General features: G+C 43.2%; 1 protein-coding gene across 2 annotated transcripts in view; it reads left to right on the top strand.

Moving 5' to 3' along the window:
- Positions 1 to 17,084, top strand: part of rbks (ribokinase) — an 81,632-nt gene that overhangs the window by 58,397 nt on the left and 6,151 nt on the right. For both annotated transcript variants that reach the window (XM_055864138.1, XM_055864139.1), the window contains exons 7-8: positions 5,232 to 5,323; positions 10,577 to 10,771. In XM_055864138.1, the coding sequence (XP_055720113.1) occupies positions 5,232 to 5,323; positions 10,577 to 10,771 (287 nt within the window). The remainder of the gene's footprint in view (positions 1 to 5,231; positions 5,324 to 10,576; positions 10,772 to 17,084) is intronic.

Below are 17,084 nucleotides of genomic sequence, written 5' to 3'. Positions count from 1 at the left end.
GAACAAAAATATAAACGTAACATGCAACAATTTCAACATTACAGTTCAAATAAGGAAATCAGTCAATTTAAAAAAAATAAATATGGCCCTAATCTATGGATTTAACATGACTGGGCAGTGGTGCAGCCATGGGTGGGCCTGGGGAGGGCATGGTCCAACCCACTGTGGAGCCAGGCCCAGCCAATCAGAATTAGTTTTTCCCCACAAAAGGGCTTTATTACAGACAGAAATGCTCAAACAATCCCGCAGGTGAAGAAGCTGGATGTGGATTATGGTAGAGAAGTTCAATTCTCTTGCAACAGCTCTGGCGAACATTCCTGCAGTTAGCATGTCAAGTGCACGCTCCCTTGTCTGTAGCATTCTGTTGTGTGACAAAACTGCACATTTGTGACTTGTTTCAGGAAACTAGGCGCATGTCGCGTTTCACTACTTCACTGGAGAGTCATTTGAACGTAAACTTTTTTTTCTAAATCAAAAAGCGTTTTTTGGCAGAAATGCCTTGTGGAACATGTGAACTTTCATGTGCCTTAATAACAAAGTTGTATGCCATCTGTAAATACAAATACAATTGTTAAATTACAAGCCTAGTTGGTTTAGCCACGGACAAAGATAGGAACTTTCCCACTACCCAGGATTGGCTGAGATAATGGATGGGCTGGATATGCCGAGAGATGAGTTTGGATTGGTCTGCCGTGTAGCACGCTTCTGTCTATAACATGAGCTGGTCAGAATGTGTAGGTAATCCTTTCTAATGTGGCTTTTTTGAAAGATGTGATGTAGTAGAACTGCAAACGTGTTGCTCTCCACTTCTGGAGGACCGAGTTTTGAAATCAGTGGAATTAGAGTCTGATAGCTAAGGAGATGGAGAAAATTCTGGCGTTTGATTGCAAATATGCAGGCTTTGGTATAAAACACCTGTGTCCGGATTACATCTTCAAGCTAAGGGCAACCATGGCATCCGTGACAGAGAGGGAGAAGCCTTCATCCATGTTTACGGGTAAGATAGTCTAGCTAGCAACATTTTCAGATATTACACGTTTCTAATTTTGTCAGAAAGTAATTTTAATTTCAAGTTAGTGTACTGTTAGCTAGCTGGCTAACGTTAGCTGGCTTGCTCACTAGCTAACATTATGTGTATGATCTGTGTACTTTAGTATTATTATTTGTATGTCAGAGCCATTTACACTGCTAATTATAGCCTAATGTTAGCTAGCTAGCTAACCTTGAACCTGGTTGATTAGCTACCTGCAGATTTATGCAGGGTAGTCATTTAGTACATGTCTAAACAAAAGACTCCACTGTGCAGTCACCATTTCAATAGAATTTTCATGATGTCACTGCAACAACTGCAGATGTAGCTGGTAAATTCGCTCTGGCTATCTACTCCGATTTCAGAGCACTCTTGTCTGAGTGTGCCAGAGCGCAGAATAACTAACGAATTTATGAACGCTGGCCAGTGTCGGTAAACGTTAAATTGTTGCCAGCAGCACAGTTTCAGTCTCTACTTTTATCCAATGTTTAAAAAAACACACAATTTCAAACTTTGATACATAAGACCGAATAGAGCCGGTCCCTCACATTTTAGATTGGCCTTTTATTGTCACCAGCACAAGGTGCACCTGTGTAATGATCATGCTGTTTAATCAGCTTCTTGATATGCCACATCGGTGGATAGAATATCTTTGCAAAGGAGAAATGATCACTAAAAGGGATATAAATAAATGTGTGCACAAATTTGAGAGAAATACGCTTTTTTTGTGCGTATGGAACATTTCTGGGATCTTTTATTTCAGCTCATGAAACATGGCACCAACACTTTTTTTTCATACACTAAATTATTGATTTATTTTTTAGACTGTGTATCATTCTTCCCAACTAATGAATATGTTGTTTATTCTCCATCTCTTTCTTTCTATCCTTTCACTCTACCTCGTTAGCAAGGAGAGGGTAATTATTTGAACATGTAAGTGGTAATGCGTCCATCCAAATCCCTCTTTCTCTCTCTATCACTCTGTCTCTCTTTCTCTCTCACATTCTCCCTTTTTCTGTCCCTCTTTCTTTTTGCTCTCTGTTCAAGAGGTAGCTTTGATATTTTCTCACCAGATGCAATTAGAGCCTCTTAAACACTCTCCAAACGCTCTCCGGTGACTCATCCATCTCTCTCTCTGTGTGTGTGTGTGTGTGTGTGTGTGTGTGTGTGTGTGTGTGTGTGTGTGTGTGTGTGTGTGTGTGTGTGTGTGTGTGTGTGTGTGTGTGTGTGTGTGTGTGTGTGTGTGTGTGTGTGTGTGTGTGTGTGTGTGTGTGTGTGTGTGCGTGCGTGCGTGCGTCACCCTCTCCTGACCTTCTCCATATATCTCTCTCTTACTTTCTATCTCTCCTACTTGTTATTTCTCTCTTTCAGCCTCCTCCTCTCTTTACTGTTCTCCTTCTGCCTCTTCTAAACCCCTGCCTTTCTTTTTCTTTCTCTATCACTTTCTCCCTCGCTACATGTCTGTCTCTCATCCAGATAGTCCTCAAGAGAAACACTTTGGTGTGTGTGTGTGTGTGTGTGTGTGTGTGTGTGTGTGTGTGTGTGTGTGTGTGTGTGTGTGTGTGTGTGTGTGTGTGTGTGTGTGTGTGTGTGTGTGTGTGTGTGTGTGTGTGTGTGTGTGTGTGTGTGTGCATGCGTACATAAACACATGCAAGTATATCGGAGGATGGCAATTATAAATGCAAGCAGCTCAGCCGACCTGACGGACCAAAAGACGTTGCGTCGAAAATGGGATCCTATTCCCTATATAGTGCACTACTTTTGACCAAGGCCCATAGGTAATAGGGTGCCATTTGGAATGCACACCTAGACTCACAACACCTCCAGACATGACTCAGATGCTACCACATCTGCCATAACAGATGTGGCTCTAACCTACTCTCGCTCTACAGTACTACACGTCTACTACAGCTGTTCCCCACAACACCTGGAGGGGAAAATGGTAGTGAGCTGACTGATGACTATTAGCTAATGTCTGAGTATTTTAACACCTATGTCTGGCAGTTGCATATAGCTTTGGTTCGAGTCATTGTGTTATTACGGTTATGACAGACTGTGACGTTAGCACTGGACTGCACTTCAGGGTTCAATTCAGGAAGTAAAGTGAATTCAGGAAGTTAATTGAATTCGGGCAATTCGGGACGTGAAATGTCAATGCCAATTTTCCTATTAGATCTTCCATGCGCAATATCGGAATTGCAATTCCATTTTACTTCCTGATTTGATTTGTCTAGGTCCATTAATACCAGTATTTGTTACTATAGTCACCTTGATTTGTGTGCATTAAAATAGAATTGACCCCAACCCCTGCTTTACTGGCGAGTGCAGTGGCCACATGTTTGTATGTGCAGTTTCCTGCACTGTAACTTATTCACCAACATTGCTCTGGACTGGGGTTGAACCATCCTCCCTGGTCACGTGGTCGATGTCAACATACACAGACATGTGGTGTCACCACAGATGGCAGATGGGCCTCAAGATAGTGTGTGGGGGGGGGGGGGGGGGGGGGGGGTAAGAGGAAGAGGGTGATAGCGCTGTCCTTACACCTCAACTGGCTGCGCCTCTTTAGTTTACACTGCATTAGATGCATATGAACAGAAAAAGAGAGAGAGATAGACGAAGGAAGAGTGACATGAGAGAGTGGGAGGAATTAGAGAACAAGTAGCCAGGGTACAGTATTTGAGGAGAGAGATGAAGTCTAGAAAGAGGAGATGCAATAAAGAGAGAGGGGGAGAAAGACTGGTGGAGAGAATGGAGAAGAAGTGAGCTGAGAGAGTTTACAGAGAGAGGGATGAGGGTCAATTGAAACTAGCTGTGAAAGTGAAGAGGGGGCAGATATTGAGAGAGCTAGAGGAAAGCGAGGGTTTTATTTGAAATGTTATCATATCAGAAACCTCTTTTCTCTCTTGGAAAGTGGAAGGAAGGTGTGATCTGTGTCGTCCAAACAGAGGTTGTGTACGCTGAGTTTGACGTGTTGTCTGCGTGTGTGTGCGCGTGTGTGTGACGCACTGTTTCCACTTTTACTCGAAAGAGGCCCTAGCATCCACCTCAGAGCGCCAGGTGGCCAAAGCCCTGCGCAAACCCACGCAGCTGCTCACTTACACACGCCCACACACACACACACACACACACAAACCAGGGTTTTATTTCACAGATGCAGGAATACACAATGGCTTTAGCTTAAATAAAATCTGAGATAAAATCAGTCACATACAGTTGAAGTCGGAAGTTTACATACACTTAGGTTGGAGTCATTAAAACTTGTTTTTCAACCACCCATGTTGTCCAAAAAGGTAACATTTTGAATCATCTGTCCATAGAGATTCTTTCAGGAGTCTTGATGGTCATCCAGGTGCTTCTATGTGCTTTTTGGCAAACGTGAGTTATATTCTTTGGACAACATGGGTCCTGTTATGTCTGGGAAAAACCAGACACTGCATTCCACAGTAAGAACCTCATACCAACGGTCAAGCATGGTGATGGTAGTGTGATGGTTTGGGGATGCTTTGCTGCCTAACGACCTGGACGACTTGCCATCATTGAAGGAACCATGAATTCTGCTCTGTATCAGAGCATTTAAAGGAGTGTCCACCTGGTCAGTGTATGTCATGGAAAGAGCAGGTGTTTTGTACACTCAGTGTATATCTGAATGTATATGTATATATATGTATATATATATATATATATAGCTTTATACTTACTATTTATATTTAGTATGCTAAACTCAGATTAACACTGATTGTCACATAGGTTAGGAAATTTCCCTGCAGGAAATGCTAAACTTGTAGACTGATTGTAAAAGGGAGTTTTGTTTTTGTCTTTTTAGCAAACAGAAAAAAATATGTACTGATTCTCTGACTAGATAACAGACAAAATATGTTTCCCAAAAGTCATCATGAAAAAATAAGTCTTTACCAGGTTGTAATCTTGTTATCTGAAGTCTTTACAACCAGGAAACCACTTTCCAGTGACCAAAGTATGTCATTCTGATTTTGTCGTGTGTGTGGTAAGCTTTTTCTCGACCAACATATTTCCATAAACACAAGCTTTCTCTCATCCCATTTTATCTCACTCAGTCAATGAAATTGTTCGGTTGTTCCAGCACCCTGTCGTGGAATGGATTGCTCTCTGGTAGCATTTACCTGATATGTACTTTACCATTTGAATGTGGTCAATTGAGATAGTTTCCTATGTCTTACAGTGAAGACCATTTTCAACCCAGCGCCAGCCATTCCAGACCTGGATCCCGAATTCTATAGAGCATCTGATGTGTTCTGCTGTAACGAATCCGAGGTGAGAAAGATAGACAATATGAAGCAACACACACACACACACACACACACACACTTAATATATTTCAGCACCTATGTGCCTGAGGCGCTGTAGCAAGCACTGAAGCCTGCAGTTAAAAAACAAGCCCCCCCTTACTCCCTCTTTCACAACCATTTGATTGTATTCTCAGGGTTACGGCCCTGTACATCAATAGCATAGCAGCTGCCTCAGAAGTAAGTAACCCCTTCTGGCTTGAATAGAAAAGATGATTTCTTTCCCTCCCTCCCTCCATTTACGGTAAAGGGTGTTATGGAGCCACCTTAGCCTCACACCTCCACTATCAGAGATGACAGATGGGGATTGGGATTGATGGGAAACATAGTTAGAAACAACAACAGGGCAGATATGTTAAAAGAGTGAGCCAGGTTCACCCCTGGGGTAACACAGAGGTGAGTTTGCACCAGAAATGTCTCTTAGAGAGACTTTGATGTGGTCGGGGGGCAGGGGGGGGGGGGGCTTTCCAGGTGGGGACTTGAAAGCAAGAGTTGAAGATGGAGCCGACCGTCTGTATTTTTCTCTTGTAAGTTTGAGTGTAAGACACACACGCACACACACACACACACACACACACACACATTGCTTTCACCCTCTCACCGCTGCTCATGTTTCAGTCCGGGCAGTGAAATGTTTCACCCCCCCCCCAGAGCACGCAAATGCACCCAAACACACGGATCCTCTGGGCTTCTCCGATGAGGAAGAAGACAGACAGCTCTTTTTCTTATTTGGTAGCTGGCCAGAATAGGGTGGCACCAGGGACTATGAGCACCGATAATATACCGTGGGTAGTTTCTTTTTCAACTGTCAAGGAATTGTTGGCTTGGAAGCTTCATAGAGGATGAATTGAAAGCCTCCGTTTGTGTTTGGTGTCCTGACCCCCCCCGCCCCCCGAAAGAGAAGTGAGCTAGCTGAGATCATTGTCTGGGCAGGTGTGGAGGGTTGACAGACAAGATGGAAACCCACTCTTCATCTTAAACCCGTACGTTTTTGTGTGTGTAGTCTCCCAGTGCCATGCAGAATCTAGAGGGGGGCTGAAGGATGTCAAAGTGCAGGCACTATTTGATCCACAACTCACATAGCATGTTGACATGTTTGTAGTGATGGGACTTAGCACCGCTGTCCACACTGACTAGCTGCTATATAAATCAAATTGTATTTGACACATGCTTGGTAAACAACAGGTGTAGACTAACAGTGAAATGGTTACTTACGGGCCCTTTTTAATTATTTTTAACAACGCAGAGATAGAATAATAGAAAGATAACACCAGTAATAGAGTTGCTGGATAGGTAGGGGAGAGTCAGGTAAGTCGCGCCACAGGGTTTGTTGAGCCATCCCTTGTTTCTAGGAAACTTTACACAAATGTGTCCCTATGCTTACCCGGTCCCTATGCTCAATTAAACCCATTCCCAGGATAAGTTGTGCCAAGAGAGCACTTTTTTTGACAAGCTATGTTTTCAAAAATTTTATGTTGACATGAATTCTGATTATTTCCAGGGATACATAACATCCTGAAATGTATGTCGATTCTTTGTTAGAAAGAATCAAAATTTCCATTAGCCGGTAAATGCCAGCTTTAAAACAAATTCTAATGAAAAGCCGATAAATACAATTGTTTCCGGAAAATTGTCCAGGAGATGAAAACAAATCCGTTGCAAATGAATGTTTTTTTATTCATTGCTGGAAATACCAGTTGATGTGCTCCAATTTCAAAGGCAAAAATACTTCATAGGCTAATACATCCTGAAGCTGCTTGGAAATTAATGTGTGTTTCTATTTTTACTCACGCAAAAGACGCAAGGTCCTATTGTTGTGAGATAGATGAAGATCAGTTCAAATTTGATGACCAATATATGCAGAAATTCAGGTAATTCCAAAGGGTTCACATACTTTTTCTTGCCACTGTAGTAGGATATATGTGGCTTGTTATCAACAAGCCACATATATCACACATGACGAGTCACAACCCCAAGAAAATTACAATGACAATAAGCAACATTAACATCATTCTGTAAAACTGTAAAAAGTTTGATATCGTTTGAGCTTTTGAAACAAGTGCTTTCAGAAATGCATGGTGCGGGCCTCGTTTCACAGGAGCGTCGTAAAATAAGCTATCTCTCAAGGAACCAGCCTTAACAAATTTCATTTATTTACATATCGAATTTGATTGTCCAACATCAGTTTTATAAGTTCTTCATTTTGTGGCCGCCTCGAGTGTCCTCTTTCCACTGCTGTGGTGCTGAATTGCAGCAGGAGTGGGGCGGGGCGGCCCGGTCATGGCTAGAAGGGATCCAGCTTATTTTTTTTGTGCGAACCCTAACCCTTTTCCTAACCTTAACTAACTTCTCCTAACCTGTACGTTAATTCTTCTAACCTGCTGCGTAAGTTCTCCTAACACATTACGAAAAATCAAATCTGATGTTAATTTGACAAAAGCTGGATCATGGTGTTCGTAGACAGCCATGTGTTTGTTATTTATTAGGCCTAATTAAAATGTTCATGCCTAGGCTAAATTAAAGAGGCCTAGATTGTATTTGAAAACAGCAGTGTTTTGTTGTTTATTCATTCATTCACATTTTCATAGAAATTGTGTATAGGACAGGTCGTTATACTAATATAAGTTGTGTTTTATTACTGTGTAGGCGATTCTAGGCTTATTGTTATTGTTATTCTAGGCTAAATGTTTTTTCATTTTAAATTATATTCATTTATGATTTATAGCAGGGATGAAGACGCGACGGGCAATGTTTTGCTTTTCAATAAAACCTATCATGTTGGTATAAGAACATTGTTCTAATTTATTGTATTACAACTTCACAGACTTTCTATTTTGCACTTGTAACATAAAAGTAACATATAAAATCCCCATAAAAATATGTCAATTCAAGCTAGAGATATCAGCTGCGTCTCAATCCACCGCCTGTGTCGGCCTTCTGCATCTGCGATGGAGGTTGCCGAGCTACAGCAGTGTTTGTCAGACAGAGACATCCCGGAAATCGGTCTTCTCATGAAAACGTCTATAGTGTCCGAACAGTTTGGCCTATACTATTATGACCACTCTATGGAAAGGGAAGACTCTCACGAACACAATGGTGTTCTTCGTTTTGCTTTACGACGGGACCGTTTTGCTCTACGACGGGTTTCCTTCAGATGGGACTCGTCTGAAGGTCACCCATAGAAACAAATGGAAGTATGGAGATAGTTGTGCCAACAAAAACAACAACAGGTTAAATATGTGTACAAAAAAGCTAAAATATTTCCTGACCTTTCTTATAAACAAAAAAAAAAGAAAAGTCCCTTTTTCAGGACCCTGTCTTTCAAAGATAATTCGTAAAAATCCAAATAACTTCACAGATCTTCATTGTAAAGGTTTTAAACACTATTTCCCATGCTTGTTCAATGAACCATAAACAATTAATGAACTTACAGATGGTAGGCAATTAAGGTCACAGTTATGAAAACTTAGGACACTAAAGAGGCCTTTCTACTGACTCTGAAAAACACCAAAAAGAAAGATGCCCAGGGTCCCTGCTCATCTGCGTGAACATGCCTTAGGCATGCTGCAAGGAGGCATGAGGACTGCAGATGTGGCCAGGGCAATAAATTGCAATGTCCGTACTGTGAGACGCCTAAAACAGCGCTACAGGGAGACAGGACGGACAGCTGACATCCTCGCAGTGGTAGACCACGTGTAGCAACACCTGCACAGGATCGGTACATCCGAACATCACACCTGCGGGACAGGTACAGGATGGCAACAACAACTGCTCGAGTTACACCAGGAACGCACAATCCCTCCATCAGTGCTCAGACTGTCCGCAATAGGCTGAGAGAGACTGGACTGAGGGCTTGTAGGCCTGTTGTAAGGCAGGTCCTCAACAGACATCACCGGCAACATGTCGCCTATGGGCACAAACCCACCGTCGCTGGACCAGACAGGACTGGCGAAAAGTGCTCTTCACTGACGAGTCGCAGTTTTGTCTCACCAGGGGTGATGGTCGGATTCGCGTTTATCATCGAAGGAATGAGCGTTATACCGAGGCCTGTACTCTAGAGCAGGATCGATTTGGAGGTGCAGGGTCCGTCATGGTCTGGGGCGGTGTGTCACAGCATCATCGGACTGTGCTTGTTGTCATTGCAGGTAATCTCAACGCTGTGCGTTACAGGGGAGACATCCTCCTCCCTCATGTGGTACCCTTCCTGCAGGCTCATCCTGACATGACCCTCCAGCATGACAATGCCCCCAGCCATACTGCTCGTTCTGTGCATGATTTCCTGCAAGACAATAATGTCAGTGTTCTGCCATGGCCAGTGAAGAGCCCGGATCTCAATCCCATTGAGCATGTCTGGGACCTGTTGGATCGGAGGGTGAGGGAGAGGGCCATTCCCCCCAGAAATGTCCGGGAACTTGCAGGTGCCTTGTTGGAAAAGTGGGGTAACATCTCACAGCAAGAACTGGCAAATCTGGTGCAGTCCATGAGGAGGAGTACTGCAGTACTTAATGCAGCTGGTGGCCACACCAGGTACTGACTGTTACTTTTGATTTTGACCCCCCTCAGGACACATTCCATTTCTGTTAGTCACATGTCTGTGAAACTTGTTCAGTTTATGTCTCGGTTGCTGAATCTTGTTATGTTCATACAAATATTTACACATGTTAAGTTTGCTGAAAATAAACACAGTTGACAGTGAAAGGATATTTATTTTGTTGCTGAGTTTATATCCTCGATATAGGACTGACACTTTAAAACTTTATTTCAGAAGCATTTTTTTGGGCTATTTATGAATGTTATTAAACATGTTTCTGTGGGCTATAGTAGTAAAGGCCATATTCAATATTTTATCCCCCAAAAATAATGTATACCTAAATAGGTCCTAAAATTTCCAATCAAATATCGAAATGATCCATGGTATGACCATCTTAAACAGTTCCATATATTAGCTTACCCCCCCAATAGAAGTTTCCATCAGATCAGTGACTGAGAAGAATGTCAAACTAAACTAATCTAGCTGATCTATAAAGTGATTTTGCAAAGTGCCTCCATTGCAAGAACTCAACTTACCCCTCACCAATGTGCCGCACCCTCCTGGGCGATGCACACCCACACACTCAACATACATAGATTTTCACTTTGAGGTGGGCCAGTAGTCTGAAGGTTGCTGGCTCAAATCCCAGACCACACAATCTCTAACACATCTCCCTGGTGGTCTCCACAGGCAGAGCTGCTGACGGGGGTGGCCGTGGCGAGTATAGAGGATGCTGGCCGGGCCGGACAGGAGCTGCTGAGGCGAGGCTGCAACTCGGTCATCATCACCCTGGGCTCCCGGGGCTGCGTTGTGCTGTCGGCACAGGAGCCCTCGTCCCCATCACACCACGTCCCCACCAAGCCGGTGACAACGGTGGATACCACGGTAATAATATCCCTAGGGTCTTAATATCACAGTTTCTCAAGCCTGCATGTCAAAGTGTAGGCATATTGGCTATAGTTAAATGAGGGAGGCGCCAGAAAATGAAGCTAAACTCTAACGAGACTTAACTACACTGAACAAAAATATAAACGCAACATGTGAAGTGTTGGTCCCATGTTTAATGAGCTGAAATAAAAGATTGCAGACATTTTCCATACGCACAAAAAGCTTTTCTCTAAAATGTTGTGCACAAATTAGTTTATATCCTTGTTAGTAAGCATTTCTCCTTTGCCAAAGTAATCCATTCACCTGACAGGTGTGGCATATCAAGAAGCTGATTAAACAGCATGATCATTACACAGGTGAATGAAAGTCCACTCTAAAATGTGCAGTTTTGTCACAAAAAGTTCGGAGGACTCATGGACTCATGGCTCTTGACCTTTGCCTCTCCCGAGTCCGTACGGGAGTTGCAGCGATGGGACAAGACTGTAACTACCAATTGGATACAATGAAATTGGGGAGAACAAGGGCTAAGAAAATACATATTTAAAAAATATATATTGTCTTAGTTTGTAGCCAGCAGTTTCAGACAGGATTTCGTAACGCACCCGAAGTCTCAACTAATGGCTTGCCATGTCGTCGAACACTGAAAAGTAATGCTGTTCCATCGATCCCCCCTCCCCCCTTCACTTCAAAGAGAAAGGCATCCGATCAGCCAACATCAGTGCAGCAGAAAAGAGAACAAGCTGAGAATGAGTAGGTGTGTCCAAACTTTTGACTGGTACTGTGTAATATATACACTTCTGTTCAAAAGTTTGGGGTCACTTAGAAATGTCCTTGTTTTGGAAAAAAAAAAAAAAAAATCCATTAAAAGAACATCAAATTGATCAGAAATACAGTTTGTTTCACAATAAAAAATATTTAGCATCTTCAAAGTGGTAGGCATGTTGTGTAAATCAAATGATACAAACCACCCAAAAATCTATTTTAATTCCAGGTTGTAAGGCAACAAAATAGGAAAAATGCCTGGGAGAGAAAATACTTTTGCAAGCCACTGTATTTTTCCTCGTCACAACTACTCTTCAATGTATTCTGGCTCAAATAAATAGGGCTGTATGTTCCTATGCAAAAGAAAATGAAAAAATCCTTCTTGGAAAAAAGACTCATCAGAAACAGCCACTGTAGCTAATTATTTAGCCCACTCGGGCAGGCAGTGAGTAACAGCTCCTGTGATCCTGTAAACTAGTACCGCCACCATTTTGAAAAGCCTGCCTTCGAGGGTGGGAACAAGGAAGTAGGGCTCCCGTCAGGCTGTAATCTTCACAAAGCCAGGGAAAATGAGTCAACCTAGATATCCTGCAATGTCCTGGCAGATATGAATATCGTTGAGAAAAGTTCAATGGCTCTATTGAACAAGAACAACCATGTCTTCACGCTGCTAGCGGGAACGTGCAATCGGAAAAACACAAAAGCCACAACAAAACATGGCTCCATTCATTTTTATATCACACAGCCGGCTCAATGGTAGCGCAGAAATTTATAAATACAGCTATAGTGCATAATTCTGTCTGAAACACCCTCTCATCATTCATAATTATGTAGGGAGACATGAAAAACATCCCAAATAGTGTCGAGAGGTGAAGTTTACATTTAATATGCCATTGAAACCAGCATTTGTATCATGTTCAATTGGTTTTCAAATCAACTTTTTTTTTTGTCCAGCAGCCAAAGGCATAATCATTAACATATACTTTAAGTAACCCATGTGAGTTAATGCATCTTTAGATCTCCCTTCTTTCTTAACTTCTAACAGATATTTTCATCAGTCAAATGAAATCACTCACGCGTGCGGTGCACTTTTGAGACGTTTTCCGCTAATTGCATTTTGGAACACTCCTGCGTACCCTACAGCCATGTGCGCCTTGTTGGGTTTATAATATGAAGAAATACAACATTTTAAGCTATACATTTTTATCTGTTGCATTAATGTTCCGTGGTTGAATGAATGTGGGATCTGTCGCCCCAGAACTGTCCCAGAACCGTAGACATTTTTTATCATCTCAGAGATAACCTTAATTTCAATCCCTGAAGGGAATTATTTAAAAAAGAAGTCAATAAGAATAGTAACTCAATGAGGCCATAAGCCAAAAAGAAAATGCTCACCCAGAAGCAGCGCTCTTTGTGGCTGGGGACTTTAATGCAGGCAAACTTAAATCAGTTTTACCAGCATGTCACATGTGCAACCAGAGAAAAACAAATCCTAGACCACCTTTACTCTACACACAGAGATGCATACAAAGCTCTCCCCTGCCCTCCATTTGGCAAATCTGACCATAATTCTATCCTCCTGATTCCTGCTTACAAGCAAAAACTAAATCAGGAAGTACGAGTGACTCGCTCAATACGGAAGTGGTAAAATTACGCGGATGCTACACTACAGGACTGTTCTAATAGCACAGACTGGAATATGTTCCGGGATTCATCCAACGGCATTGAGGACTACACCACCTCAGTCATCGGCTTCATCAATAAGTGCATCGACGACGTCGTCCCCACAGTGACTGTACATACATATCCCAACCTGAAGCCATGGATTACAGGCAACATCCGCATCGAGCTAAAGGCTAGAGCTGCCACTTTCAAGGAGTGGGAGACTAATCCGGGCACTTATAAGAAATCCCGCTATGCCCTCAGACGAACCATCAAACAAGCAAAGCGTCAATGCAGGATTAAGATTGAATCCTACTACACCGGCTCTGACGCTCGTCGGATATGGCAGGGCTCGAAAACATTTACGGACTACAAAGGGAAACCCAGACGCAAGCTGCCCAGTGACGTGAGCCTACCAGACGAGCTAAATGCCTTTTATGCTCGCTTCGAGGCAAGCAACACTGAAGCATGCACGAGAGCACCAGCTGTTCTGGATGACTGTGTGTGAACGCTCTCGGTAGCCGATGTGAACAAGACCTTTAAACAGGTCAACATTCACAAAGCCGCTGGGACAGACGGATTACCAGGACGTGTACTCAAAGCATGCGCGGACCAACTGGCAAGTGTCTTCACTGACATTTTCAACCTCTCCATGACCGAGTCTGTAATACCTACATGTTTCGAGCAGACCACCATAGTCCCCGTGCCCAAGGAAGAGAAGGTAACCTGTCTAAATGATTACATTCCGGTGGCATTCACGTCGGTAGCCATGAAGTGCTTTGAAAGGCTGGTCATGGCTCACATCAACATCTTCCCGGACACCCTAGACCCACTCCAATTCGCATACTGCCCCAACAGATCCACAGATGATGCAATCGCACTCCACACTGCCCTTTCTCACCTGGACAATAGGAACACCTATGTGAGAATGCTGTTCATTGACTACAGCTCAGCGTTCAACACCATAGTGCCCACGAAGCTCATCACTAAGCTAAGGACTCTGGAACTAAACACCTCCCTCTGCAACTGGATCCTGGACTTCCTGACGGTCCGCCCCCAGGTGGTAAGAGTAGGCAGCAACAGGTCTGCCACACTGATCCTCAACACTGGGGCCCCTCAGGGGTGTGTACTTAGTCCCCTCCTGTATTCCTTGTTCACCCACGACTGCGTGGCCAAACACGACTCCAACACCATCATTAGGTTTGCTGACGACACAACAGTGGTAGATCACCGACAACGATGAGATGGCCTATAGGGAGGTCGTCCAAGAACTGGTAGTGTGGTGACCAGACAACAACCTCTCCCTCAATGTGAGCAAGACTAAGAAGCTGATTGTGGACTACAGGAAAAGGCAGGCCGAACAGTTCCCCATTAACATCGACGGGGCTGTAGTGGAGCTGGTCGAGAGTTTCAAGTTCCTTGGTGTCCACATCGCCTACGAACTATCATGGTCCAAACATACCAAGATAGTCGTGAAGAAGGCATGACAAAACCTTTTCCCCCTTAGGAGACTGAAAAGATTTGTCATGAGTCCCCAGATCCTCAAAAGGTTTTACAGCTGCACCATCGAGAGCATCCTGACAGGTTGCATCACCTCCTGGTATGGCAACTGCTCGCCATCTGAACGTAAGGCGCTACAGAGGGTAGTGCGAACGGCCCAGTACAACACTGGGGCCAAGCTTTCCAGGACATATATATAATAGGCGGTGTCAGAGGAAAGCCCATAAAATTGTCAGAGACTCCAGTCACCCAAGTTATAGACTTTTTTTTCTCTACTACCGCACGGCAAGCGGTACCGGTGCGCCAAGTCTAGGACCAAGAGGCTCCTCAAACAGCTTCTACCCCCAAGCCATAAGACTGCTGAACAATTAATAAAATTGCCACCGGAAAATGTACATCGACCCCCCCACCCCCTCCCTTTTGTACACTGCTGCTACTCGCTGTTTATTATCTATGCATAGTCACTTCACCCCTACATGTACAAATTACCTCAACTAACCTGTACCCCCGCACACTGACTCGGTACCGGTGCCCCCTGTACATAACCTCATTATTGTTTTTCTTATTATTTTTTACTTCAGTTTATTAGGTAAATATTTTCTTAACTCTTCTTGAACTGCACTGTTGGTTAAGGGCTTGTAAGTAAGCATTTCACGGTAAAGTCTACACTTGTTGTATTCAGCGCATGTGACAAATACAGTTTGATTTGATTTGTCTTATTCTCTATGGTAAAAAAAAAAGTGATTTATTATGAAAAGTGGTTCCTTGCATCATACTATGATGTAAAAATGGTGTTAGAGACAAGTGACTGGACATGTGACTTGAGCTTTTGGACAAGTAAAACAATCAGACCTACTTGTCCGAAGGGCAAGTGGCTAAGAAAAAAGTAAATGTCAAACCCTGCACCTTATTTTCCATGATCTAACAACTGATTCCTCAACATAACCATAAAAGAAAAGCAGATGTTTGCATCACCTTGATGTGGCCACTCATCTTCAGGTTCTGGGAGGACACCGAAAAAGATTACGTATGCGCACAATATGTTGTTGTACTACTAATCACCATGACGTGATGAAATTAAATTCTCTCGGGCCCAGACCAGCACACGCTGTACGACGTCCCAGAGGTAGAGGCTAATGGCTCAGCAGTTTCTCACCCCAGCAGAGGTTCAAGATTAAACTGGGTTTCATAGGGGATGTGGGGACATTTTAGATTCTCTTCCTGATTTCATCTTGAAAAGGCTTTGCTGTCATGCCTGGCTCGGTGAGACGTTCGCACTTCCTGTTCGAGGTCGGGACACAACTGATTTACAGTTGATGCATTTGTTAGGGCTATAGAGAAAAATGGTCACTTTCATTTTGTTCGCATACAACTACACATGATGCATTTCATCAATTCTACAGGATGACAGTGTTGCGAATTAGAGAGTCCAGCAGTTTGCGTGCAGGGATACTGGGCTGCAAAAGTACAGATGCATTCCAAACTACAAGATCATATCTCCTTAAACCGGGGTGTCTTTTATCTTGTATCTTGGGTTTAATAAGGAACTTTTCAATTTTGAAACTCACTGTTCCTGTTTGGAATCAAAATCCCCCATTAACGGAAGTTAAAACAAGTGAACCCACTGAAGCAGGAGAGTAACAATTGGGGTTGTGTTTAGGGCTTCATGCCTGTTGGGTTTTTCCTCTCCCATCAACTCCTTGCCACGACCTGTAGTGTCATATTCCTGTCTTAGTGTGTATGTCTGTACTGTAATTTAGTGTGTATGTCTGTACTGTAATCCACCTTATACACTCCCCATTTACAAAACAGTACAATAGATACCAATTTGCTGAAGTCGGTGCAATGTGAGAGTGCTCAGAAGCAATTAGTGTACTGACTGCGTGTGCACAGATCCCACGAGTTAGCTTTACCGATCCATGAATGTTACCAAAACTATTTGTACTGCAATCTTCCTCGATGTACCTATAATTAAATGACCCTTTATACTTTTACTGTCCCTAGTACTACACGCAAACACACCAACTCCCCCATTCCCTGGTGGTGCATACGAAATGAACCATAGCCCCGAGGGGAAGCTGGCTTAGCTTCCTTCACCCCAAACCCCCTCCCCTCCCTCTGTGACTCACCTCTCAGCCCCGCACCAGTCAGCAGAACACAACACAGCCTGTGATCGGGCCTTGGTTTTGGCAGTGCTCCCCCCCTACACTTTGATGGCCCCATAAATTCTGTAGTGTTTAACTCGTTTGGATGCCCTAATCCCTCTTCCAGTAAACAATTTATTTTTACTAGCAAAAAAAAAAAAGGATTGTTTTCTGACTGGCTAGTCAGCCTCACAGACCTTTTGTGTTTCCTTTTGATTTGTTTAAATAAAATGTACCTGCAT

This window comes from Salvelinus fontinalis, chromosome 16, assembly GCF_029448725.1.
Source record: "Salvelinus fontinalis isolate EN_2023a chromosome 16, ASM2944872v1, whole genome shotgun sequence".
NCBI lineage: Eukaryota > Metazoa > Chordata > Actinopteri > Salmoniformes > Salmonidae > Salvelinus > Salvelinus fontinalis.
The sequence above is the reverse complement of the archived record's forward strand: the minus strand, read 5'-3'. Positions and strand labels throughout refer to the sequence as shown.